Source organism: Vulpes lagopus, chromosome 10, assembly GCF_018345385.1.
Source record: "Vulpes lagopus strain Blue_001 chromosome 10, ASM1834538v1, whole genome shotgun sequence".
In the NCBI taxonomy this organism is placed as follows: Eukaryota; Metazoa; Chordata; class Mammalia; order Carnivora; family Canidae; genus Vulpes; species Vulpes lagopus.
This window is the reverse complement of record NC_054833.1, coordinates 2,865,452-2,892,449: the sequence shown is the minus strand read 5'-3', so window position 1 is coordinate 2,892,449 and position 26,998 is coordinate 2,865,452. Positions and strand designations below refer to the sequence as shown.

The window sequence follows — 26,998 nt, the reverse complement described above, 5'->3', positions numbered from 1 at the left end:
AATGAACAGTCTGTAAGCCTAAAGGCAAAAGGAACAGCACAAAACTGTTACACTCTAGTTGACGATATTGTTTTGCATAGGGGAGAGAGCTAACAGTTGTGATGCTTAGGGCAGCCCGGGTGGCTCAGAGGTTAGCGCTGCCTTCAGCCCAGGGCGTGATCCTGGAGACCTGGGATGGAGTCCCACATCTGGCTCCCTGCATGGAGCCTGCTTGCTTCTCTCTCAGCCCGTGTCTCTGCCTCTCTCTCTCTCTCTCTCTCTCTCTGTCTCTCATGAATAAATACATAAAATCTAAAAAAAAAAAACAACAATTGTGATGCTTCTCTATATATATAGTGCAATTGCACAATTAAATAAGTGAGTGCCAAGAGAGAGGGCTGGGTTTATCCCTGTTAGAGTAGGAATCTACAGATAAGCACAAAGAAGAAGCTAGAATGACTGGGGTGGTAATGGATAGAATTGAAGACATCAGTATGAACTCATGTTCAGCTTGCTGTAGATACTAATGGATACACATAGAAAAATCTGGATGATATGTGTGTATACACTAATTAGTATACACATATTTATGTCCTGGCTCAGTCAGCTAAGAGGGCCAAGAAGCAACAGTATCCCAGGGCAACAAGTACACTTGGCAGCCAGATCTTGGTGTCTAATATTATTCTCCAATAAAGAAAACCAGGGCTCCTTAGAGAGAAATGGTTGCTTCTAAGACTAGGAAAGGAAATACATAAGATGAACCTAGCACATCTTGTAGGGCCAGAGAATAAGAAAGTGAAAACACATGTATACACCCAAAACCATAAAACCAAAACCAAAACCCACAAACAGTTATATGGATGTGGGCTACACATAGTAATTTTTCAAAGAGTACCTCATAGGAAAGAGGGAGAGAGAGAGTAACTTTAGAGTAGAGAAATGTGACAAACACTACCTCATTCAGATGCTCAAGGTCAATATCAACAGTGATAAATTATGTGACTATGTAGCCTTGATGTGATGTAATGAAATGGCATTTTACCTTTGATATTCTTCCCCAAAACCCATAACCTTAGCCTAATGTTGAGAAAAAACATCAGACAAATTCCAATAAATAAATGTCCTATAAAATATTTGATCAGTATTTTTTGAAATTACCAAGATCATCAAAAATAAGGAAAGCCTTAGAAACTGTGCTAGTCAAGAGGTGCCCAAGAAGACATGATGATTAAATGTAATGTGGTAAAAAAAAAAAAAAAAAATGTAATGTGGTATCTTAGATGTGATCCTGGGACAAAGAAAGGCCTTAGGTAAAACAAAGGAGATACAAATAAACTAGGAACTTTAGTTATCAATAATGTATCAACACTGGTTCATTAATTATAGCAAACACATCATGCTAGTGTAAATGTTAGTATTAGAAACTGTGTAGAAAAAAAAGAAACTGTGTGTACTATATATGAAAACTATTTACTAGCCTCTCAATTTTTCTGTAAATATAAAACTTTTCCAAACAATAAAGTATATTAAAAAGTAAAAATTAAATTACTTTGTTTTAAAATTTGTAATAGTTATTTAATAAAACCAAAAAACATAAAATTCAATGTTTAAAAATATGGTCTGATAAATGAGGCAAAGAATAAAGTACTTCAAAATAGAAGAGTGACCTAGAAGAAAACATAGGCAGTAATCTCTTTGATACTGGCCTTCGCAACATTTTTCCAGATAAGTCTTCTCAGGCAAGAGAACAAAGGCAAAAATAAGCTATTGGGACTGCAAAACAAGCTTTTGTACAGCAAAGGAAGCCACTAACCAAATCAAAAGGAAACCTATTGAATAGGGGAACATATCTGTAAATGATATATCCAAAATATGTAAAGAACTTATACATATAAGTATATATGTTAAGTATATAACTTATATACTTATAAGTATAACTTATAAGTATATAAGTTAAAGAACTATACAACTCAACACCCAAAGAAACCCCAGTTTAATTTGAAAATGGGCAGAGAACCTGAAGAGAAATTTTTCCAAAGAAGATGTACACAGATGGCCAACAGACACATGAAAAGATGCTCAACATCACCCATCATCAGGGAAATGCAAATAAAAAACACAGTGAGCTACCCCCTTACACCTGTCAGAATGGTTAATATCAAAAAGGCAAGAAATAACAAGTGTTGGGGAGGATATGAAAAAAGGAACACTCATGCACTGTTGGTGGAAATGTAAATTGGTGCAGCCACTGTGGAAAATAGGAAATTAAAAATAGCAGTACCATCCAATCCAGAAATTCTACTAATGGGTATTTATCCAAAGAAAATGAAAACACTACTTTTCAAAATATATGCACCCTTGTGATTATTACAGCATTATTTACAATAGGGACAATATAGAAGTAACCAAAGTGTCCACTGATAGATAAGTAGATACACACACACACACACACATACAGTGGAATATTACTTAGCCATAAAAAAAGAATAAGATCTTGTCATTTGTGGCAACATGATAGTCCTAGAGGGAATTATGCTAAGTAAAATAAGTCAAAGAAAGACAAACACCATATGATATCACTTGGTATCTAAAAAACACAGCAAACAAATAAAAGCAAAAACAAACCCATAAATATAGAGAACAAACTGATGGTTTCCAGAGGAAAGAGGTTGGGAAGGTAATGGGCAAAATGGGTGAGACGGAAGGAAAGAGACACGCTTCCAATTATGGATGAGTTAAGTCACAGTAATAACGGGTACATCAGGAATATAGGCAATGGCATTGCAGTAGTCACAGATGGAAGCCAAATGTGTCGTGAGCTAAATACAGAGATGATGAATCACTATGTTGTATGCCTGAAACTAGTGTTAACATTGTGTGTCAGGGTACCTGGGTGGCTCAGTGGTTGAGTATCTGCCTTCCGCTCAGATCGTGATCCCCAGGTTCTGGGATCAAATTCTGCATCCAGCTCCCTGCAGGAAGCCTGCTTCTCCTTCTGCCTATGTCTCTGTCTTTCTCTCTGTATCTATCATGAATAAATAAATAAAATCATAAAAAAAAAGCACTGTGTGTCAACTATACTTTAATTCAAACAATTTTGTAAAGGATAATCCTTCTCCCCTGGCTTATTGGGAGGATTACATGAAACAGCAGAAGAGCACTTAGTGCTGCATGATGCCATTTATATGAATTACCAAGAATAGTTAAATTCAGAGACAGAAAGAGGAATGGTGGCTTCCAGGGCTGGGGGTGGGAGGGAGAGAGAATAGAGAGTTATTGATTAGTGGTATAGTTTCAGTTTTGCAGGATGAAAAAGTTTTGGAGATGGGTGGTATTGATGGGTGCACAACAATGTGAATGTATTTGTTGATGCCACTGCACTGTACACTTAAAAATAGTTATGATGGTGTATTTCATGTTATATGTATTTCACCACAATCTTTAAAAGAAGCACTTAGAGCATTGCTAGGCAACTTTTGTTAATCTAAATAAAAAAAAAGAGAGAGAGAAGAGTGAGCTACTTACAGGAATTCTAGGAAAACAGAAACAAGACATACATAGAAAGTGGGGAGAGGGAGGAGGAAAGTAGAAATTGTGAGATGGAGTTCCGAGATGAATGTTGTAAGGAAGCAAACCACACTTTCTGGTCACAATAAGCCATATTTTTCTTCCTTCCTGCTGTTAAACCCTGATGCTTTGGGAACAGAATAAAATACTCATGTAATCAGCTAAACACATAAAATGTACCATTTTTATTATGACAATTGTATAAGACATCTTTTTGTTTTCAAAGTGTTGTGCTGAATGTTATGAAATTGCCAAGAGTTGACAGTTTCTGTAAAAATGGGAGTCTCTCTGGGAAACGAACTAGGGGTGATGGAAGGGGAAGAGGGCGGGAGGTGGGGGTGAATGGGTGACGGGCACTGAGGGGGGCACTTGACGGGATGAGCACTGGGTGTTATTCTGTATGTTGGTAAATTTAACACCAATAAAAAATAAATTTATTATTAAAAAAAAATGGGAGTCTCAGTTCAATCTATTATACAGAGCCAGTGTTCCTATTATCATTTTATAAACTTAAAAAAAACAAGTTCCTTCATTTGTCTATTAGAGTGTACCCTACATTCACACAGAACTTTATGGTTTTCCAAGCCTTATTTAGAGATTTCAGAATCTCACCAATCATCAACATAAACCCATGAGGAGAGTATTTTTACAAAAGTAACAGCCTTTTTACAAGAATGTAGAGATAAAACAATAAATGACAATAACAGACAAAATGGTAATAACATCAAAGATTTGAACCATGCAAATAACAAACTACACTATATATGCATAAATATCTATAAAGCCATCTGCCCAACACACACAGAATGCACATTCTTTTTAAGAACACATAAAATATTTATAAAATTTGACCATGTATGCTTGGCCATAAAGCAAAACTTACCAAGTTTCAAGGTACTGAAATCATAAAGAACATGTTATCTGACTCCAATGTAATTAAGTTAGAAATCAAAAAAGAATGTATACAATCTATAGGTTTGGGTCAAGAATAAATTACAATGGAAACTAAATAATATTTCACATTGAATGTTATGAGAACTAACATATCAAAATGTGTAGTATGAAGGTAAGCAGTGCTTAGAGAGAAATATTTAGCCTTAGATATGAATATTTAAAAAATGCTAAAAATAATGAGCAAGAACATTAAAGAGCAATAAAATAATTCAAAGAAAGTAGAAAGAATATAAGAACAAATATTAATAAAATAGAAACTCTACATGTATTATTTTTTATAATAAATTTATTTTTTATTGGTGTTCACTTTGCCAACATACAGAATAACATCCAGTGCTCATCCCCTCAAGTGCCCCCCTCAGCACCCGTCACCCATTCACCCTCACCCCCCACCCTCCTCCCCTTCCAACACCCTTAGTTTGTTTCCCAGAGTTAGGAGTCTCTATGTTCTGTCTCCCTTTCTGATATTTCCCACATATTTCTTCTCCCTTCCCTTCTATTCCCTTTCACTATTTTTTATATTCCCCAAATGAATGAGACCATATAATGTTTGTCCTTCTCTGATTGACTTACTTCACTCAGCATAATACCCTCCAGTTCCATCCACGTTGAAGCAAATGGTGGGTATTTGTCGTTTCTAATGGCTGAGGAATATTCCATTGTATACATAGACCACATCTTCTTTATCCATCATCTTTCGATGGACACCGAGGCTCCTTCCACAGTTTGGCTATTGTGGACATTGCTGCTAGAAACATCGGGGTGCAGGTGTCCCGCCGTTTCATTGCATCTGAATCTTTGGGGTAAATCCCCAACAGTGCAATTGCTGGGTCTAGGACAGGTCTATTTTTAACTCTTTGAGGAACCCCCACACAGTTTTCCAGAGTGGCTGCACCATTTCACATTCCCACCAACAATGCAAGAGGGTTCCCCTTTCCCCACATCCTCTCCAACATTTGTGGTTTCCTGCCTTGTTAATGTTCCCCATTCTCACTGGTGTGAGGTGGTATCTCATTGTGGTTTTGATTTGTATTTCCCTGATGGCAAGTGATTAGTCTTTGATAAGACTAATAAAACTGAGAAATTTCTAATGTAATTGTTAAGAAAACTAAGGGAAAAATACAAATGTCAATATTAGGAATGAAAATTATACAGACATTAGAAATATAGTAAGGTAATCTCCACACCCAACATGGGGCTCGAGCTCACAACTCCAAAATCAAGAATTGTATATTTTATTGATTCAGCCAGTCAGGCACCTCAAGGCTACTTTAATCTTTGAGACAGTATGAGAAAAAATTTTTACAAGCCAATTTTACTCATGAACATGGATGCATAGTTCTAATAAAAATATGCACAAACCCAGATCAGCAATATACAAAAAAGATAAAGCATTGTAACCAACTAGGCTTCATTCCAGAAATGCAGGATTAATTTCATATTAAAAAAATTAAGAGACCTGCCCACAAAACAGAGCCAATGAGAAAAAAAATCATATAATCATCTCAATAGACACAACAGTTTAAGAAAATGTTATCCATTCATGACAAAAACTCATGGTAAAATAGGGAAATTCCTTATTTGAGAAAAAAAATGTGTAAACCAAACCAACAAAAACAAACCAAAACAAACCTACAGCAAATATTCACAATGATGAAACACTGAATACTTTCCTTTGATACTGTAAATAAGACAAGGATGCCTCCAATTACCACTTTTATTCAACATTGTACTAGACCATCCCAGGACATTGAGGCAAGAAAAAAGACAAAAGGGGCGCCTGGGTGGCTCAGTCAGTTAAGTGTCTGCCTTCTGCTCAGGTCATGATCCGGAAGTCTGGGATCAAGCCAAGCCCCGCATTGCATCAGGCTCCCTGCTCAGTGGTAAGTCTCCCTCTCTCTCCCTCTATTCCTCCCTCTTCCTCATGCTCTCTCGCTCTCTCTCAAATAAATAAATAAATAAAAATCTTTTTTTTAAAGGAAAAAAGATAAAAATATAGTACTCAGAAAAAAAGAAGAAAAAGTTTTCATGATTTAAAGATAGACTGCATACATAAAACATTCAAAAGAACACCCAGACAAATTATAAGAATCTATGAGAATTAAGCAGAGTCTCTGGATATATAATCATTTTAAAAGTCAATTTAGGGGATCCCTGGGTGGCGCAGCGGTTTGGCACCTGCCTTTGGCCCAGGGCGTGATCCTGGAGACCCGGGATCGAGCCCCGCATCCGGCTCCCGGCGTGGAGCCTGCTTCTCCCTCCTCCTGCCTCTCTCTCTCTCTCTCTATGTCTATCATAAGTAAGTAAATAAATAAATAAAAATAAAAGTCAATTTAGGGCAGCCCTGGTGGCTCAGCAGTTTAGGACCGCCTTCAGCCCAGGGGGCGTGATTCTGGAGACCTCGGATCCAGTCCTACTTCAGGCTTCCTGCATGGAGCCTGCTTCTCTCTTTGTCTCTCCTCTCTCTCTCTCTCTCCCCACCCCCGGAATAAATAAATAAAATATTTTTTAAAATAAAATAAAAGTCTATTTATTCTCAGAGCAGCAAGGAAAAAAAGAAACTATTTTAAAGATAAAACTTACAATTGCATAAAACAAAGTATCTAGGAATAAATCTAACAAAAGATGTGATGAAATCTATGGAGAAAATTATAAAATTCTATTGAGAGACATTAAGTAGATCTGTAAGTGGAGAGTTTTATTTTGTTCACTGATTGGAAGCTCAATTATTAGAAAGATGTCAATTCACTCCAAATTAATTCATAGACATAATATAATCCAAACCAAATTCCCAGAAAGTTTTTTCAGAGGGAGTTTGTGTTTTATTTACATCATAAAAACTTATTCTAAAATTTATTTGGAAATACAAAAGGCCAAAGAAGAGATAAATCATTCTTGAAGAAGAATAAGATAAGGGAAGATTTGTCCTACCAAATATCTTGATTTATTGCAAAGTTATAATTATTAAGATAGTGTGATATCACTATCTCAAGGATAAATAAAATACATCAGTGAAAGAGGGCTGGAAACAAGCACACGTACACAGTAACACTTGAAAAGTGACACTGTAAATCAGTAGGGGAAGGATAAACATTTCCATATGTGTTGCTGGGATAACCTGGAGTCCATATTGAAAAAATTAATTGGCCTCCTGCCTAGAACATCGACAAAAATCAGTTCCAGGCAGATTAAAGTTCTATATTTAAGAGGCTAACAGTGTAAGTAAATACCTTTTTATGTTCTGAGTTAATTTTTGTAATTGATAATGAACCCAGTAACCCTAACCTAGCTGAGCAGTGCAACATATTTATATTGTACATATTTATAGTGCATATAAATATGTTGTGCATAAACATAATTATATTGCACTCTAAATACATTTACAATATAAATAACAGTAAAATTGTGGGTAGTAGCATTCAGGTCAGTAAAATTTGTGGGAAACAAAACTTGCCAATGGATTGTCGCCTTGAGTCTTGCTGTGTTTTTGTTTAGATTAACAACTTTATTCCATATTGTTCAAGAGGAAACAAAGCTTAGCAGGAGAAGAGAGCTTGAGAGGTGCCAGGAAAGCTATAGGTTTGTGAACTTAGGAGCCAAGCACAGTGGTGGCAGGGCCCAGTGGCTACAAAGACATGGATTAGCTCCATCCACATTGTTGAGCTAAATGAAATAAATTAGTCAGAGAAAGACAAATACCATAAGATTTCACTCATGTGTGGAATTTAATAAACAAAACAAATAGGCATAGAGTAAAAAAGGGAGAGAGACAAACCCAGAAACAGACTCTTAACTACAGAGAACACACTGATGGTCACCAGAGGGGAGGTGGGAAGAGGGGGATAGGGGAAACAGGTGATGGGGAGGAAGGAGTGCACTTCTGTTGAGTACTGGTGTTGAATGGAAAGGTTGAGTCCCTAAACTATACACCTGAAACTAATATTACACTGTATGGTAACTAACTGGAAATTAAAAACTTAAAAAATTTTACACTACTCATGGGTAAGGGCAAAAACCTCAAGAACTGTATCTGTGACAAGTTATATAATAGGTTATTTTAGTTTCTGTTCTGTGGAAACAGTAAAATATTCCAACAAAAGCTTTTAATGTAGATTTTTTCTATTTTCTTTTAGAGATTCATTCATTCATCCATTCATTCATTCATTCGAGACACAGAGAGTCAGAGACACAGGTAGAGGGAGAAGCAGGCTCCCCGCAGAGAACCTGATATGGGACTTGATCTCAGGATCTAGGATCACATCCTGAGCCAAAGGTAGACACTCAACCAATGAGACACCAAGGCATCCCAGATTTTTTTCTTTTGACACATGTTGTTGCTTGCTAAGTGTAACAGTCCAATCATTGCATAAATGTGATTTTTAAAAAAAGGCAGGAGTACCTGGCTGGCTCAGTCAGTACAGCATGTGACTCTTGATCTTGAGGTTGTGAGTTCAAGCCCTATGTTGGGTGTAGAGATTACTTAAAAATAAAAGCTTAGGGAAAAAAGGCAAATAATAAAGTTTTTGAAAGATAATACAGGAAAATATCTTTGTAGTCTTGGCGTAGGGTGGACTTTTTTCCCAACAAAACACCAGAAAAGCACCACCCAAAAAGAAAATTATTGTTATTTCAGACTACATTAAAAGAATAACATGCTCATCCAAAGGCACTGATAAGAGAATGAAAAGACAAATTCCCAAATGGTATATATGCAATACCCATATAACAAAAGCCTTCTATGCAGAATATATAAGAACTTCTACAAATCAATAATAAGACTACAAATACAAGATAAATGGACAAGCACTTCACAAGAGAATATTCAAACATAAAAAGAGGGCTCAACCTAGTAATTGCGGAAATGAAAATTAAAACCACACTAACATACCACTACACTCACCAGAAGACTAAAATTAAAACAACTGAAAATACCAAGTGTTTACAGGGAGTAATGGAAACTCTCATATATCACTAATGGTTCAATCACAATGGAAAATAGTGTGGCATTCTCTAATAAAATAGAAAATACTCTTACATCATAATTTAGCCGTCCCACTTTTAACTAAGTCTCAACACTAGAGAACTGTGCATATGTTCTCCAAGTTACATATACAAGGATGTATATCACACCATTATTCATATTAGCTTCAAGTTGGAAACAATACAAATGTTTGTCAATAATAAAATGATAAATTAAATATTTATATATTATGTAAATAAATTATAATGGTGGAATACCATGCCATGGAATATGAGACAAAGTGTACATGAACCAATTAAGACTAGTTGTAAAAATATACACCAGTGTGAAGGGACAGGTTACACACACACACACACACACACACACACACACACTTGTACACAAATATTCAATGTAATTTCATTCAAATAATTTTCCCAAAAAGGCAACTAATGTATATTTAGGAAAATGAGAAAAATGCTATTAAAGCAAGAGTAGTACATATCTTTGATGGGGAGAGAATTATAATCAGAAAGAAACACACATCATGCTATGTAGCTAAAGCAAAATAGAAAGGGAAAGTTATTGCTTTAAATGGCTACATTAAAAAATATAATAATAAATGGCTACATTAGAAAAGAGGAAATCTTAAATCAATAATCAAAACCTTCAATTTTCAATCTAGGAAAAGGAAAGCTAAACCCAACGCAAGGAGAAGAGAGAAAATAATAACAATTATGGTAGCAATCAATGAAGCAGAACACAAAAACACTAGAGAAATCAATGAAACCAAAAGATGGTTCTTTGAGAAGAACAGCAAATTAACAAACCTCTGGGGAGTCTGATCAAGAGAAAAAGAGAAAACATGTATTAGGAAAACCAGGAATGGGCAGCCCCGGTGGCGCAGGGGTTTAGCGCTGCCTGCAACCCGGGGTTTGATCCTGGGGACCCTGGATGGAGTCCCACATCAGGCTCCCTGCATGGAGCTTGCTTCTCCCTCTGCCTGTGCCTCTGCCTCTCTCTCTATCTCTGTGTCTCTATGAATAAATAAATAAAATCATTAAAAAAAAAAAAAGGAAAACCAGGAATGAAAAAGTAGACACTATCATCAATCCTACAAATATTAAAAGGACTATAATGTAGCGGCCTCTGGGTAGCTCAGTTGAGCATCTGACTCTTGATTTCAGCTCAGGTCAAGATCTCAGGGTCATAAGATCAAGTCCCATGTCCAGCTCTGCATTCAGTGGGAAGTTTGCTTGAGATTCTCTCTCTTCCTCTCATTCTGCCCCTTCCCTCTCTCTAAAAACAAATAAACAAATCTTAAAAAAAAAAAAAAGGTCTGTAAGCTAATATTTTAAACAACTATATGTCAACAAATAAGATAATAGAAGTGAAGTGGAAAAATTCCTGAAGGAACGTGAATTGCCAAAACTGTCTCATGAAGAAATAAAAAATCTGAATAAGCCTATGACAGGCAAAGAAATCGAATTGGTAATTAAAATTAATATTTTCACAAGAAAAGCTCAGTTCCAGATGGCTGAATTCTACTGAACATTTAGAGAAAAATTAATATCAATCCTTCCAGACCAACTGGGATTTGTCATAGGAGTATAAGATTAATTTAATACTAAAAGTAAATTAATAATATACCATATTGATAAAGAGATTGAAAACCACATGATCATCTCAAAACATACAGAAAGAACATTTGACAAAAATCCAACATCTCTTCGCAATTAAAAAACAAACAAACAATTAAGAACAGATGGGAATTTCTTCAATCTGATCTATAAAAAACCCACAGCTGGGCAGCCCAGGTGGCTCAGCGGTTAAGCGCGCCTTTCTCCCAGGGTGTAGTCCTGGAGACCCAGGATGAGTCCCACATCAGGCTCCCTGCGTGGAGACTGCTTCTCCCTCTACCTGTGTCTGTGCCTCTCTCTGTGTGTCTCTCATGAATAAATAAATAAAATCTTTAAAAAAAAATCCACAGCTAACATTATACTTAATGATAAAAGACTGGATGCTCTCCCCTAAGATCAGGAACAAGACAAGAATGTCTTCTCTGGCCACTTCTACTCAACATTATACTGGAGGTTCTATTCAGGCAAATTAAGTGAAAAATATAAATAAATACAAGCCATCAAGACTGGAAAGGGCATTATATGGTCTCATTTATTTGGGGAATATAAAAAATAATGAAAGGGAATAAAAGGGAAAGGAGAAAAAATGAGTGGGAAATATCAGAAAGGGAGACAGAACATGAAAGACTCCTAACTCTGGGAAATGAACTAGGGGTGGTGGAAGGGGAGGTGGGCGGGGGGTGGGGGTGACTGGGTGACCAGCACTGAGGTGGGCACTTGATGGGATGAGCACTGGGTGTTATTCTATATGTTGGCAAATTGAACGCCAATAAAACTATTCTTTTAAATTAAAAAAAAAAGACTGGAAAGGAAAAGTAAAATTATGTGCAGACAACATGATTTTATGTAGAGAAAATCCTAAGTGATTTAATAAAAATTTTCTAGAGTTAATGGACAAGTTTACCAAAGGGACAGATGTAAGATTAACAACAAAAATTAATTGTGTTTCTATATGCTGGCAATAAACCATTCAAAAAAGAAATTATGAAAATAATCCCATCCAGAATACCATCAAAAATAATAAAACATTTAGGAATAAATTCAAAGAAATGCAAGACTCGTAAACTGGAAACTACAAAACATTGAAGGGAAGAAAAATTCTAAATAGACAGACATCCCATGTTCATGGATCAGAAAACTTAAAATTGTTAAGATAGAAATTCTGCCTAAATTGATCTACAGGCTTACTGCAACTCCTAACCAAAAATCAGAAACTGACAAGCTGATCCTAAAATTTTCATGGAAATGCAAATGCAATGCATAAGGTGGACCACCAACATGTTTTCCTCTTTAAGTTCCCCAAATTTCCTCTGCATTGTCTTCTAGTGGCCAGAACTGGAGCGGGTTTAGGTTGCATTTTAATGATAAGTGCTTCCTGTCTTATGCAGAATAATAATGGCGAAAATAATAATTAGGACACTTAATGGACAAACTTCATAAGAAAAAGAGGAAAAAGACATTCCTCCAGGACACCTTTCCACTGTAAATTGCACATTCTCTATCATCGATGCTTTACAGCTTTTTAGTTTGAAATAAAGTTTGAAATAAAAATAAAATTGATTTTGAAATGGACTCACAGAAATTTGCAAAAATCGTCACAAGCCTTCTGTATCCTTCAATTAGCCTCTCTTGCTCATGACATCTTGCCACTGCATGACCGTTTACAATATCAAAACCAGGAAACTGACATTGTTGCAATACTGCTGGGTGCAAGCTTTAACCTGAAGTCACCAGCTCATATGTGTACCCATTTGCGTATGTGTGTGTGTATGGCTTCTGTGATTTTATTCCATGTATAGACTTGTGTAGCAACCACACAATCAAGATATATAACTCTTCTATCACCATCAAGGACCTTGCTTGGTGGAACTCCCAAGGACTGCCTTCTATATGGAACCCCCACTGTGCCTATTTTCTGGCAAACCACTGATTTGTTTTCTACCCTGCCTGGATGCCATTTTGCACGTCAGATGTACATAGAATCATACAACATTAAATTGACTTTTAAACTTTCCAAATCTCTCCCATTGCAAAACAAAACAAAACAAAACAAAAATATGTCTCAGCCCCACATACTCTCCAGGTAGTTCTCCCTCTCCTCTCCTTTACAGTCAGACATACTCCTCATGATTGCCATTTATGCACACCTAACAGCTCATCAGATTTTGTCCTACATTTCTGGCTATCCTTTCTGTTTCCACTGTAGACTCATCCTTCCTCTGCCTGGTCATTCAATGTTCTGGTTCCTTAAGGCTCTGTTTTACATCTTCTTCTTTTCACAGTTTCTCCCTAAGAGATCTCATCCATCCCCATGGTTCCAGAACACAAATGCCTCAAACACATATATGAGCAGACTGGAGCCACAAAACCATTTCTGTACAGTGAACTGCCTGTTGGGCATATCCTTCAAGGATGTCTTAAAGACATCTGAAACTGAGCACATCCAAAATTCAACTCAGCCCATCTCATCCATCCCCAAACCTCCATAGTCTACCATGACCCCTGTTAGCTGACACCTCCCTTCCTCTCACCATCCCATATTCAAATCAAGTCAGTCCTTTTTACCCAGTAGGTGTACTTCACAACCACCCTCCTCTTCTACCTTATCCAAACTACCATCCTCTCTCCCTTCTGAACCATTGTCGAAGTCCCATAACTGGTCACTCTGCTCTCACTCTCTAACTTGTTCTTTCTACTATGGCCAGAGTAACATTTCAAATGGAAATTTCAGGATCATCTCATCCTGTCAATCCTTCTCCCTCCTCTCAAATAGGCACCAATATTCTGCTATTGCTTCTAGAAGAGCAAAATACCTAACGCAGCCTGGGAGGTGACACACAGTGACCCCTAATCACTTCCTCCAGCTCTTTATGTGTGCTATTTCTACTAACAACACATGGCCTTTTTCATTTCCTCAAAGAATAACCCCAAACCCAGAAAATACTGCTCTGACGCCTTCTTCACAGACTTAACTCTTCTACCCTTTAGATCTCAGTTCAATCATCATGCCTACTGGGAAGCCTTCCCTAACTTCCCAGAAAAGGTCAAATCCTGCTATTATACAGTCTCATAGGACCATGTACTTTTCTTTTATAGGACTCATTAAGCTTTTAGTCTAACCTTGAATTAGGAGATTGGTTAATTATCTGTTTCCGCTAAAAAAAAAACCTGAAAGCCACACAAGGAAGGAAATGTGTGTGTGTTTAAGTTCACCACTGCACCCCCAAGGGCTTACACACATAAGGATTCCAATGAGCATTTGTTGAAAAAAGAAATGAACATTGCATTTAATGGGTGACAATGGCAATTCTCACAAAACCTTTTTTATGAACCTGGAATTCAAATATGCAACCATTCCTAGAATATCTTTAGAATAGCTTCATGTTTACTCAAGAACTAGCATGTACCTAAATAGTACACGGACATTTTAAAATATAATATCCTACAGACAGTATCCCCTACATGACTAGGCAGCAGTCTAAAAATTTATTTGTACTGCAACTGACATTTCTACCACAGAAACAGGTTGCAAACAGAGATTAAGCCCAACGCAGCCCACAAAACCTTATTCCTCTCCTAAAGGAGTCAGCATTTTACTCCGAGGACCTTTCAGGCTGACTGCACTTTCTGAACCATGAATTCTGAGTACCTTGGACTCTAGAACACCCCTTAACTCCAAACCATCCAGGGCTTGAGCCCCTCAGGCCCTTTCAGCCCTAACCCTTTACTATTTCTCGTGGTCCTAAAGCTTTCCAAGCCCTAAGCAAAGCAGGAGGCAATGTACTGACAGAAGCAAATTCCCAAAACAAGAAGATCTGCTGGGAGCCAGAGACAAAAATAGTGGAAATCTGCAGAAAAGGAGATGTCACCAGTGAAGGGCTGGGCGAAGTGGACAGGGGGGAGAAAAGAGAGGGCTGTGGCATGTAGACCATCAGGACAAGCAGGGTGCAGAGGAACCCCAAACCCCAATAACTGGCTGAGTCATGAGTCAGATGCTCCAAAGATGTCACATACTGTATATATTCCCAAATCATCTTCCTATCATCAACTCTATCCCATCCTCCACCAACAGCTTTCAGTTCTTGAATCTTTTCATCAGAAGGAATGAACACAAGCCACCAAAAATATCAATCCCAAATTTTATAGGGAAAAAACTTTAAAAACAATACCTTTGTTCCATTCCAGGAAAGAAGAGGCCAAACTGCACAAAACAGCTCTTAAGAAAATATAAACAGAAGGAAACTGAAACCTTCTTTTAAGTGTTTAGAGCTTCTAGAAGGACGGCAGCCTGGAGATTTCAATTCGCTTGGTAAATTTGATTTGATTTCTTTGAAGCCAGAAAACCTTTTCAAAAGCAATTATGAAAGCACAGCAGTTAAGCGAAGCTTCTGAAAACCTGATGAAAATTTCAGTTATTAGCCAACCTTTATCCACATAGCTCCACCCCTTAAAGCCTAGCAAGTGACGGTGAGTTTAGATAAACTTCTAATTCTCTGCCAGCACAGAGTATAAGGAGGTGTGTGTGGGCAGGGGGAAGGGTGGATGGGGGGTGGCTGGGTGTGGGGATGTGTGGGGGGCGTCGTGTGGGGTGGCTGAGTATGGGGATGTGGGGGGGGGGTATGTGCACTGGCACATGAATGGGGTGAGAGAAGAGAAAGCATCAGGGAGGAATTATTAATAAACTCTCGAGCTTCTTGTACTTTCCTGAAACTAAATCAGCCGATCACATACACATACATATACTGTTTTGTTTCCAAGCAGTAAGAATAACAGCTTTATTCGAGAAGAAAGGCTACCTGTAAACTGTTTTCTATCATGGTGTAGAGTGTAGTTCTGGCACCTGTTCCTCCCTGACTCCTACGCTCCTGACTGTGCTTCTGTCTTCCAAGCTCCTGGAGCCCACAACAGTGTCAGTTCAGTTAGATCAAAACCCAGATCTCCTGGCAAGTCTGGGATGCCCTTTACGGTTTATTTCCCCCTGTTTGACAAATCCTCTGTCTCTTGGCTGGTCACTATTCTAGCTCTTGCAAGTAGGTCTTCCATGGTTCTTTAAACAGGTACAATATGGGACACCTGGGTGGCTGAGTGGTTGAGCATCTGCCTTCAGCTCAGGGCGTGATCCCGGAATCCAGGACCAAGTCCCACATAGGGCTTCTTGCAGGAAGCCTGCTTCTCCCTCTGCCTGTGTCTCTGCCTCCCTCCCTCTCTCTCACTCTCTCAATCTGTCTCCCATGAATAAATAAATAAAATCTTTTAAAAATTAATAAACCAGTACAATATAAATAATAAAGGACTACCAGAGAGTTGGTCTGCCCATCAGTTTTAAAAACATTCACTTCAAGTCCTTCTTCCTTCACTGAAATTACTCACTTCATTTCTTTTTTTTAAAGATTTTATTTATTTATTTGACAGAGAGAGAGAGCATGGAGGGGTGGACAGAGATGAGGGAGAAGCAGGCTCCCTGGTGAGCAGGGCTCGATTCCAGGACCCTGAGATCATGACCAGAGCCAAAGACAGATGCTTAACTGACTGAGCCACCCGAAGCCGCCTCACTCCATTTCTAAATGACTTTTCTTTCTCCTGAATTCCTGGAGAATTCTGCACCTCACAAATGGCACTGAGGAAGAATGAGTAATACTAAATTCTCTAAATATGTTATTTATGTTAGCTGTGTCTCTCTGTAAGATTGTAAACTTTTGGAGCACAGGGTACATGACTTGGGACGTGTATCCACCAGGATGTTTACAATGGCACAAAGGGGATGACTCAATAGCACATCATCAGTCAAGGAGCAAGACGGTTTTAATCTGTGCTAGTTGGGGAAATATCAGTTAATATGATAAATGAAGAAAGGATTTATATGTAAGGCAACTCTTCTAGGTAATACCTGGCCCTGAGGGTGGTCTTCTCCTTCCCAGATGGACAAAGTCTCTCAAATTCTTCCTTTCCTGATTCTATAACATATCATATATTTTTTAAATTGAAACACAACATATAGTAGGGTGCACTAATCTTGAATGTACAGCTTTATGATTTTTTACATAGATATACGCCCATGCAACTGCCTCCAAGGTACATTGGTAGTACGCCAGCAAACTCCTCCCCTACCAATTCCCGCTCAAGTAGCAACCACTCTTCCAACTTCTATCACTCTAGGTTAGTTATGCCTACTCTGGAATTTCATATAAATGGAATCATACCGTTAATTATATCTGGCCTCTGCCTCCTACCTACCATTATGACTATGAGATTTATCCATCTTATTATACAAAGCAGTGGTGTGTTTCTTTTCATCACTGCATAGTATTCTATCATGTAAATATGCTACATTTTCTTTATTCTACTATTGTTAGATATTTGGATTGTACCTTGTTTTTACTTGTTATGATTAAATATGCTATGAATATTCTTGTGCATAATTTTTGGTGGACATAAGCACTCATTTCTGTTAGGACTATACCTAGGAATGGCATAGCTGGGTCAAATGGTATATAAACATTAAATTTTGATAGGTACCATCAACCGGTTTTCCAAAGAGACTATACCAGCTTCCACTTATAACAGCAAATGTAAGAGTTCCTCTTGCAATATTACATGCTTTTTGCACAAGACATTTTTGCAGTGTTTTTTAACATGCAGTCAGTCAATTGGACATTACCAGTTGCACATGAAGCAGCTATGAATTGTTATGATTGGTTTACCAGTTCTAATGCAAGCATATGGACAACTCAAGTGAACTGGCACCCAAAAGTATGGTATGAGGACCAGATGCATCACAAAAACGACTTTAAATCAGGTAGACAAAGGAGAACAGACCAGACAATAACACGTTGGTTATTTACACTTGGCTAATGGTGATTCAAGCTTCTGAGAGAAGAGCAAAGGTTGGCCTTTACCAGAAGTGCACTCTCTAGTATATTTTATTGCTGGAGACTGTACATTTATTACGTTTCATAAATTTTATGTAAGCCTCACCTAGAGAAAAGAGGCAGGAAACTGCCAGGAGAAACGCACAATCACCTGCCAACACTGAGGAACCTAGACCTGTGTTTAGAAATATAAGAAACAGAGCATAAAAGTCACCACACACAAATAGAGGAAATTAGGTATCAGAAACAATAGCAAGTTGAGTGATCAGAGCCAAAATCCCTCTCCCCAAGATGGACTTAGTACACAAGAGGTAATTTTTAAAAAATCTTTTTCATTTGTGCATTGATGTATAAACATCAAGGTAAGACCCTAACTGAATTCTCCTGAAGAAAAAAACAGGTCTAGTGAAAACTTTTCCACTTGTTGAAATGTTGACAGAGAAGGAAATTAGGATTCTGGAGAAGGAAGTTCTGGAATGAGCACAAACAAGTAGGAGGTGGGAGGAGAGGTGGAAGCATGAGGGCAGGTCAAGCCCTGCTGGGGAAGCGGGTATGTGACAGCTCCTGGGATGGGGAGATGGAAGGACTTTCAAGGACAGCATGTGCTCTCTGGCAGGTTGTGATATCACTCGCTCCTTACACCTCCAACAAAGAGAGCCCCACACAAGTGAACGGCACTTGGGAGGCACAGGGAAAGACATGTTCTCTGTCTGGGCCAGAATGGGTTATAAGGAGGAGTAAGGTCAGGAGATCATTGGCCAAAGAAAACTAGACCTCTAAGGGATCATATGTACAAAATCCATTGGAATTAAAAAGAAAAAAAGTCTAGGGGAGGCATTAAATTTCTCATTAGGCATGGGATTGGGAGTTAGACATTTTTTTGAAGTCTCAAAGGACAAAGTGGCCTGCAGGAAGATATTGCAGAGATGGAACAGAAACTATGAACAGGAATAGGAAGGGAACAAACGGTTGTAAGGAATAGAAAGATAAGTACCCAAACCACAAAGACTCATCAGAGACCTTAACTAAAAGAATACACCCAAACTATGTTTAGAATCTATGAACTAGGAAATCAACTTAAGGAATCTCCCCCACCCACCCACCCCAAAAAGAGAGAGAGAGAGAGAGAAATTATGAAACATAAACAGTGAGAATAAATAGGAATTTGTCTTTGGAAGGAGAAAAGAATGAATTGAAAAGGAATGATCAAGGAAATAATAAGATAACTTTTTTTTTCAGCTGAAGGAAAACATTTCATACTTTTTAAGGATCTAATAACTGTTGGGCAGGAATACTGATAAAAGGCATACTACAGGTAATCTGATGACGTTTACAAGGAACAAAAAAAACTCCGACAAGAAATCCTACAAGCTTCCAGACTGATCCACTATCCACCCTACTTCCTCCACCAAAAGCCCTCCCCTAGAGCAGCATCTCACCAGGGAAAAGATACCTGCTGGTGTCAGCCCTTTCATTTGCAATGAAATGTTGGGGGAATGACAGGAGAACGAGGGGACTTTACAGTCTGATGGTGACACAAGCATGGCTCTAAAAGAACACCTTTTCAGACTCAACAGACTCAGAATACACGTTTCAACTGTGGCCAGAGAGTCCCCTCCTTGGTACCCACGTCCTCTCAGTCGCAAACTCCAGTGAAAATCCTGGTAACAGGGCAGCCTGGGTGGCTCAGCGGTTTAGCGCTGCCTTCAGCTCAGGGCTTGATCCTGGAGACCCGGGATTGAGTCCCAGTTGGGCTCCCTGCATGGAGCCTACTTCTCCCTCTGCCTCTGTGTGTGTGTGTGTGTGTGTGTGTGTCTCATGCATAAATAGTAAATAAAAAATATTTTAAAAAAACAAGAAAGAGAAAAAAGAAAAACCCTGGTAACTGAACTTCCTAAAGAAGTGTACCAGTCTTCCCCAGTGGAAGATTTGTATTCTGCACAGTCTTGCCCACACTGCACCCTATTCTCTAGATCTCCAAGCACTGTCCTATTAAAAAATCTCCCTGAGATGACAGTCTTCTAGCAACTGTCCTCTCTTTCTTTTTCATTTGCCAAGTTTTTTGTTACTCTTATTCCTCTCCTCTCCATGTCCTGCCGTTCACTCCCCCGTGGCTGTCTGACTTCTTTCACCAGTGCCCAGAATGAAGGCCATCCAGGGATGTGTGAGAAGCATCTACCAATTCTCACCTTACCGGCCTCACTGTTACACTCCATACTGCTGCCCATCTTCTCCCTTGAAATTTTCCACTCTTTAGAAATCACAGAATGACATACGTTCGCTCTGGGGTCTTCAGAACTACTTGTTCTGTTTGTTGGGCATGGTTTGTTTTTCTCCTTTTCTGCCTGATCTTACATGCTCCTGTTCTCCAGGCTTCCTTCCCACATTACTCCTTTCAGAGAAACTGTGTCTGTCTTGCTCATTTGTTTCCAGAAATCAGAACGTCCCCATGGAAAAAGAGAGATATGCAAGAAGGATCCAGGGATATCTCAAAGAACCCAAGCAATGGAACCCATCCAGTTTCATGCAGGCCTAGAACCTCTTCCTTTTTGTCACTAGAGGTAAAACACTTATCCCTCCCTCCTTGTGTTTCCACTGTGTGTGGCAATAGAAACAATGACCATGACTAATTTCAACTGATACCTTCCCATCGAGTATGACTGGCCAAAGTAAAGGTCCTAGCCTAGCCACTAGCCAGCAGCTCTGTAATGCAGAGCTCTCATTTTTAAGATCTATGCCAGAAGCCCACAACCTGTCAAGGTATTTGGTCTGTATGCTCGGAGGAAGACTTCCACTGTGCCTTTCCAGCATGAAGGACACATCAGTTCCACCACACACTCACAGTACACCTCTTGGTGTTAGGTCATAGACTAAGTGCTGGGGACGTCAAATCAAATAGGATATTGGAGTGTACAGCCTACTGAAAAAGACAGACATCTAGTTGGAAATGTCAGTGAAATATGACAGGTGACCAATCCCCCCACCTTGGTTCTCAACTTCCTCCCTCAGTCCATAATTTCAGAAGCCTCAGGCTATTGTCCCTTTCTCTCCTAATTCTTCAATCTCTCTTCTCTACCTGGCTCCTTCCCTTTGGCATTTAAACATGTGCAAGCCTCTCCAGTTGTTGCCATTGTTGTTTAAGATTTTATTTGAGAGAGAGAGAGAGAGAGAGAGAGAGAGAGTTAGGGGAAGGGCAGAGGGGCAGAGGGAGAGAAAGAATCTCCAGCAGACTCCATACTGAGCACAAAGCCCAATATAGGGCTTGCTCTCATGACCCTGAGATCACGATCTGAGCCAAAACCAAGAGTCAGATCCTTAACTGACTGAGCTACCCAGGTGTAGCAAGCTTCTCCACTTCTTAAAACTGATTTTTCCCTAATTCACTATGGACCCCAGCAATGGTCCTTTCTTACGGGAGAGTAGAGTTCACTCACTGTCTCTTTCTCCTCTCTTCTTACTTTCCAGTGACCCCTCAAGCCACTCAATATATTTTACCCTCACCATTCCACCAGAAGTGTTCTTCCTAAGATCAGCAGTATCTTCCATATCATGAGATCCAAATGATATTCCTCAGCCATCCATTCACTGGACATCTCAGCTCTACTGGCACCCTGGACAGCGTTCTCCCTTCTGAAACGCTCTTTCCCTGTGGCCTCCATGAAAGCCTTCTTGACTCTTGGTCCACTTCATCTCCTAGCTCCTACAACATCAAGCCTGTCCCTCCGAGGGAACACGGGGCCTCACCCATATCCATAACAGTCTCACTTGAACTTCAAGAGGAGCCTCCTAATTGAGCCTCCTACTCTCCTCCTGCCAATCCACCTCCAACTTACTTAGCATGCCTCAGCCAAAGAAGCTTTAAAAACACCAGATATAATCATGTCCCTTCCCTGCTTGCAGCTCCCAATGATTCCCCCTTCCTTGAGGATAAAGTCCAAAATCCTTAGCATGGCTTAGAATGAGCATCCTGGTCAGACGTGTGCCTCCATCTCCTGCCTTACCTGTCATTGCTCTCCCCAGCCCTGTGTCCATTTTGGCCAGTGTGACATTCTTATAGTTTTCCTGATGTTCCGTGGACTTTCTCACTTCAGCTGTTCCCTCTGCTGGAATATCCTCCTTCCCCATCTTTGCATGGCTAACTCCTACTCACTATTCAGATTTCACTTTAAATGCCACTTCCTCTAGAAATCTCTGATACCCAAAGGTTTGGTTAAATCCCAATATAAGCTTCAATAGCATGTAGGAGTCTGCATTTCTCCTTCTTAACATTCTGCACACCTGTTATTACCTATTTGGTGTCTGTCTTCAGCCCTAAGCATTAAGCTAAGTGAGAGCAGGGGGTCTGCCTGTCTTGTTCATTGCTGTAACTCTAACACCTAGCATGATGCTGGGTGAATGAACAAACAGTAAATGCACTAGATGTTATAAAAACAGCTAAGAGGGACACCTAAGCAGTCATCACAGGAAAATGAGGGTCAGGCCTTTTCCAAATCTATACTACTACAATTTCTATGGGAAATTTAGTGGAAACCTGAGAACAGATTTATAGAAAGAGCCAGATGTTTGTAAAGGGTGAGTATATTTACCAAGAAAACAGGGGGAACATAGCTTTTAAGAGAACCACTGTTGTTCTAAAGGTTTATAACATAAAATACAAGATTCAGGGTGTGACAGTAACCAGTAACTCTGGCCAGTAATATGGCTCATATTCTGAGGAAATATTTGTTATATTAAATTCTTGTTGCATATTTTCAGCTGAGTAAAGGCATGGCGGGATAGGTATAAATGACAGCTTCTGTGATGCGGTCTTCGAAATTAGCTCACCTCACAAATCAACATAGCCTGGACCTAGGAATCAAGGCTTTCTACAAATGAAAATTTGACCTAGATAACAATCAAGGTTTCTAAAGTCATAGATGTTTAGGGCAGAGATGGACCTGATATTATGCAGCGCATCTCTACAACCTTCTTCTCCCACCCCTCCTCCACCCAGTATACACAATACAGGAAGTGGAGATCCTAAGAGGTTAAGTCACTTCCCTAAGGTTCTATGTCTGGTTAGTGGCAACTGGTTGACAGAAAGCAGATTTCTACACCAGTAGAACATAATTCTTTCTGACTCTGCATTCCATACACTCTAATTTTATGGAATTTATAAGCCTTCCCCAAACCATGCCTGAAAAATGGTTTTCTGGAAACTCTTACCTTTCTCCAGTCTCTAATCCTGATTCACCAAATAGTCACCCTGAATAAAACGAAACCATTAGGTGCGCTAACAAATACCTTCCCTTTACCACTCACACTGCTGAAAGCCTTAGGAGGTAATAACAGTAGTGGCTGGAGAACTTTGAATAACATCTTGACATAATATTCTGTTCTGCGGCATCATGTAACATCGTCCCTTTTTGTCCATTGTGAGTTCTGGGAAAAATAATCTCCCTGATGTTACAGAATATTTGGGAAACTTTTGTGTTTTAAAACATTATTCAAGATGATCCAGCAATTCCACTACTAGGTATATGTCTGCAAGAATTTAAAGCATAGAGGGACTCAAACATATACTTGCATATCAGTGTGCTGCTCTGGACATATTCACAATAGCCAAAAGGTAGAAATGACCCAAGTGTCCATCAACAGGTGAGTTGATAATAAAATGTGGTGTCTATATACATCATGGAATATTATTTGGTCATGAAAAGTGAATAAAATTCTGAGAAGTGTTATAACATGAATATAAGTGGAAAACGGTCCACTAAGTGCAATCGCTCTAACACAAAAGGACACATATTGTGCCATTCCACTTAGGGGAGATACTTAGAACAGGCAAATTGAGACAGAATGTAGAATAGCTTCCAGGGCTGGAGGAAGGAACAGGTAGTCCCTGCTTAATGGGTACATAGTTTATTTTAAAAAAAAGATTTTATTTTTATTTATTCACGAGAGACACACAGAGAGAGGCAGAGACATAGGCAGAGACACAGGCAGAAGAAGCAGGCTCCCTCGATCACAGGACCCCAGGATCACGACCTGAGCCACAGGCAGATGCTCAACCACTGAGCCACCCAAGTGCCCCCATAGTTTCTCTTTGGGATGATGAAAAAGTTCTGGAAGCAGATAGTGGTGATAGTTAGATAACCTTGTAAATGTACTTAATGCTACCGATTGCATGCTTAAAAATAATTAAGAAACTGAATTTTATGTTATATATACTTGACCACAATTTAAAAAGTACTCCACAGCTTTCAGTTCCAGCCAAGATGATATCCAAAAACACGTTCAAGTAACCCACAAGAAGTACAAAAAAGAGAAACAAACAAGAAACAGAGGTAACAAAACAGAATAGCAAAGCTCTATCTAACATACTGATAACTACCTTCAATGTAAGTGGTCTTAATATACCAATTAAATAACTGAAATTGGCAGAGAGAATTTAAAAAGCATAATCCAATAATTTTCTGTCTATAAAAGTTAATTTCAGATGTGACACAGGTAGGTTGAAAGTAAAAACAAAACAAAACAGAAAAATATATAATATACACACATCAAACAGAAAGCAGGATTTGACTGTCCATATCAATTTAATCAGTCATCATTCATTTTAAGGCATACTTTAAAAATTTAACTTGTGAGGGTACATGGGTGGCTCAGTGGTTGAGCATCTGGGGGACCAAATCCCACATCAGGCTCCCCAGAAGGATCCTGCTTCTCGCTCTGCGTATGTCTGTGCCCCTCTCTCTCTCTCTCTATGTCTCATGAATATATAAATACAATCTTTAAACAAAAAATCTTAACTTTTGGAATGAAAAAGCCAATATTTAAGGCTAACTGGATTCATATTATGATTTTCCAAACAAGCCAACATCAGTAAAGCATATTACCTTCTTAAGTTTCCCTTTTCACAAAACCCCAGTGTCCCCCTTCTGTGAACCATGAAGACTGAAACACTCTTGGATAAGAACAGACCTCCTTGCTCTGTGTGATGTCGAATGTCCTGCACGCACTCTGCTAGTCAAGTACAGCCTGTGCTGGTGGCTGTAGTCAGCTGGGACAGAGAATTTTAATTCACGTGTAGAACCGCAGCCCCAAGAAGCAGCAGTTACAAGCTAGGTTTCTTGGTTGCTCTTCTTCCATTCGAATTCAAGAACAGAGTTTCATGAATTGACTTCCTAGTCTGATGCATAAGACAAGGAACCATCCAGCATCTGAATGAGGGAAGTGTTTCTTAAGCCTGAGAACTTTTACATCCCCTCCTCACTTATGCTTTAAAGGCTGTGGCATAGGCCAGTATCTTCTTTCCTTACAAGGTCTGTTCCATTTCTGGTTTCCAAACTACCAAGAACTTAATTATGTGAACACGGAGAGGCAGGGATTTTTTTTCAAGGGGTAAATATAGTGGGTATGTGTGAATATAATTCCCAGGATCAAATACTAAATGAAAATGATGAAAAAAAGGTAAACCCAATGCAATGCATCCTTCCAGAACTAAACCCAACAAAGAATATATGACACTGACTAATATTTAATGAGCATCACTTGAAAGGAATGCGGACCTCCTTTTCAGATGGTCAGATTTTGTGTCAGATTACACCAGGGATTAGAATTTATGATCCACTAAAGCACTCTCTAGCCACTCATCTTCATCATCGTCCTAAATAGTGAGAACCCATTCAGAAGAATATACTAACTGTATGTGGGGTCAATTAAGGGTCAGCAATTTTGAAGGTCATGACAAATATAAAGAAAATTATTTTTCTTAGGATAGATATTCACTTCAGGGGAGCTACAATAAACAAAGGATATATAATTGAAGAGTCACTAGAACTAAACTTGTTTGCAGAGATAAATGTGTTATCCCCTATCATTCCAGCAACGTCAATCTCACATTACACTTTTCTAGTGGAAAATATTTGACCAAATGTCTTCCAGTCTGGAGAACGCTTTCCTAGGAATTAGGGAAAGTGGCAGACTGTATTTTCCAAAGATGACCACAACTTCCCATGGGCTATTCTTATAGTATGACTGCCTTTCCTCCCACTGAGGTGTGCCGTATCTTTGCTCCTTCCCTTCTACCTGGGTGGGAGCCTGTGACTGCCCCATGCAACAGACTATGATGGAAGTAATATTACATGGCTTCTGAAGCCTGTAGTAAAAGACCACAGCTTCCACCTGGCCTTCTCTCTTTTGGGCCTGTCCTTGGAAGCCAGTCACCATGTTAGGAGGAACCTGAGTCACTTGAAGGAACCACACAGAAGGTGTCCGGTAACTCCAGCTAAGGGCTAAGCCTCTACCCTCCCCAGACATGGGAGGCAGCAAGCTGTCCAATGTTTCCATCCCCAGGTACTCCAGTGTTCCAGCTGAGGCTGCAGACAGCAACGCAGTAGAAACAAGCTGTTGCTCATGTGCCCTGTCTGAGAATGCCTGATCCACAGACTCTGTGACCATAATAATAAATGATTGTTTTCATTACTGAAAAAAAAAATGCTCAAGGAATACTTAAATTAAGTCTCAGTTAGCATAAAATGAGAGCATCACAAATACTGTCATGCTTAGAGGGTCACAGACACACTGCCCTAGAAGTAACAGTACTAATACAGTACAATATGGGGTCTATTAGAGAAAAGTAGCAGAGGACATGGAAATAGGGCTCTAGGGATGCCTGGGTGGCTCGGCAGTTCAGCATCTGCCTTCAGCTCAGGACATGTTCTCCCGCCAGGGATTTAGTCCCCGGTTGGGCTCCCTGCAAGGAGCCTGTTTCTCCCTCTATCTCTCTGCCTCTCTCGTGTGTCTCTCATGAATGAATGAATGAATGAATGAATGAATAAATAAATAAATAAATAAATAAATAAATAAATAAATAAAATCTTAAAAAAAAAAAAAAGAAAAGAAAAGAAATAGGGCTCTACAACACATTTTGGTCCATTTACATTTTTTGGAGTGTGTAAAAGATGCCTACTTATAATTACCTGGGTTCAAAATTAACATCAAGTTTCTTAATGCTACAAAATTGCTACACTATTGCTAATAGCAAT

The 26,998-nt window shown here is 39.0% G+C and overlaps 1 protein-coding gene across 9 annotated transcripts in view; it reads right to left on the bottom strand.

Annotated features, from left to right (window-relative positions):
* LOC121499534 (cytidine monophosphate-N-acetylneuraminic acid hydroxylase) overlaps positions 1 to 26,998 on the bottom strand; it is a 167,447-nt gene that overhangs the window by 100,128 nt on the left and 40,321 nt on the right. For 2 of the 9 annotated variants that reach the window (XM_041770250.1, XM_041770256.1), the window contains exon 1: positions 15,270 to 15,439. The exons of the other annotated variants lie outside the window; for them this stretch is intronic. In XM_041770250.1, coding sequence (XP_041626184.1) covers positions 15,270 to 15,280 — 11 coding nt within the window. In that variant the 5' untranslated portion in view covers positions 15,281 to 15,439. Of the gene's footprint in view, positions 1 to 15,269; positions 15,440 to 26,998 lie in introns of those variants that run through there. 9 annotated transcript variants of the gene reach the window in all.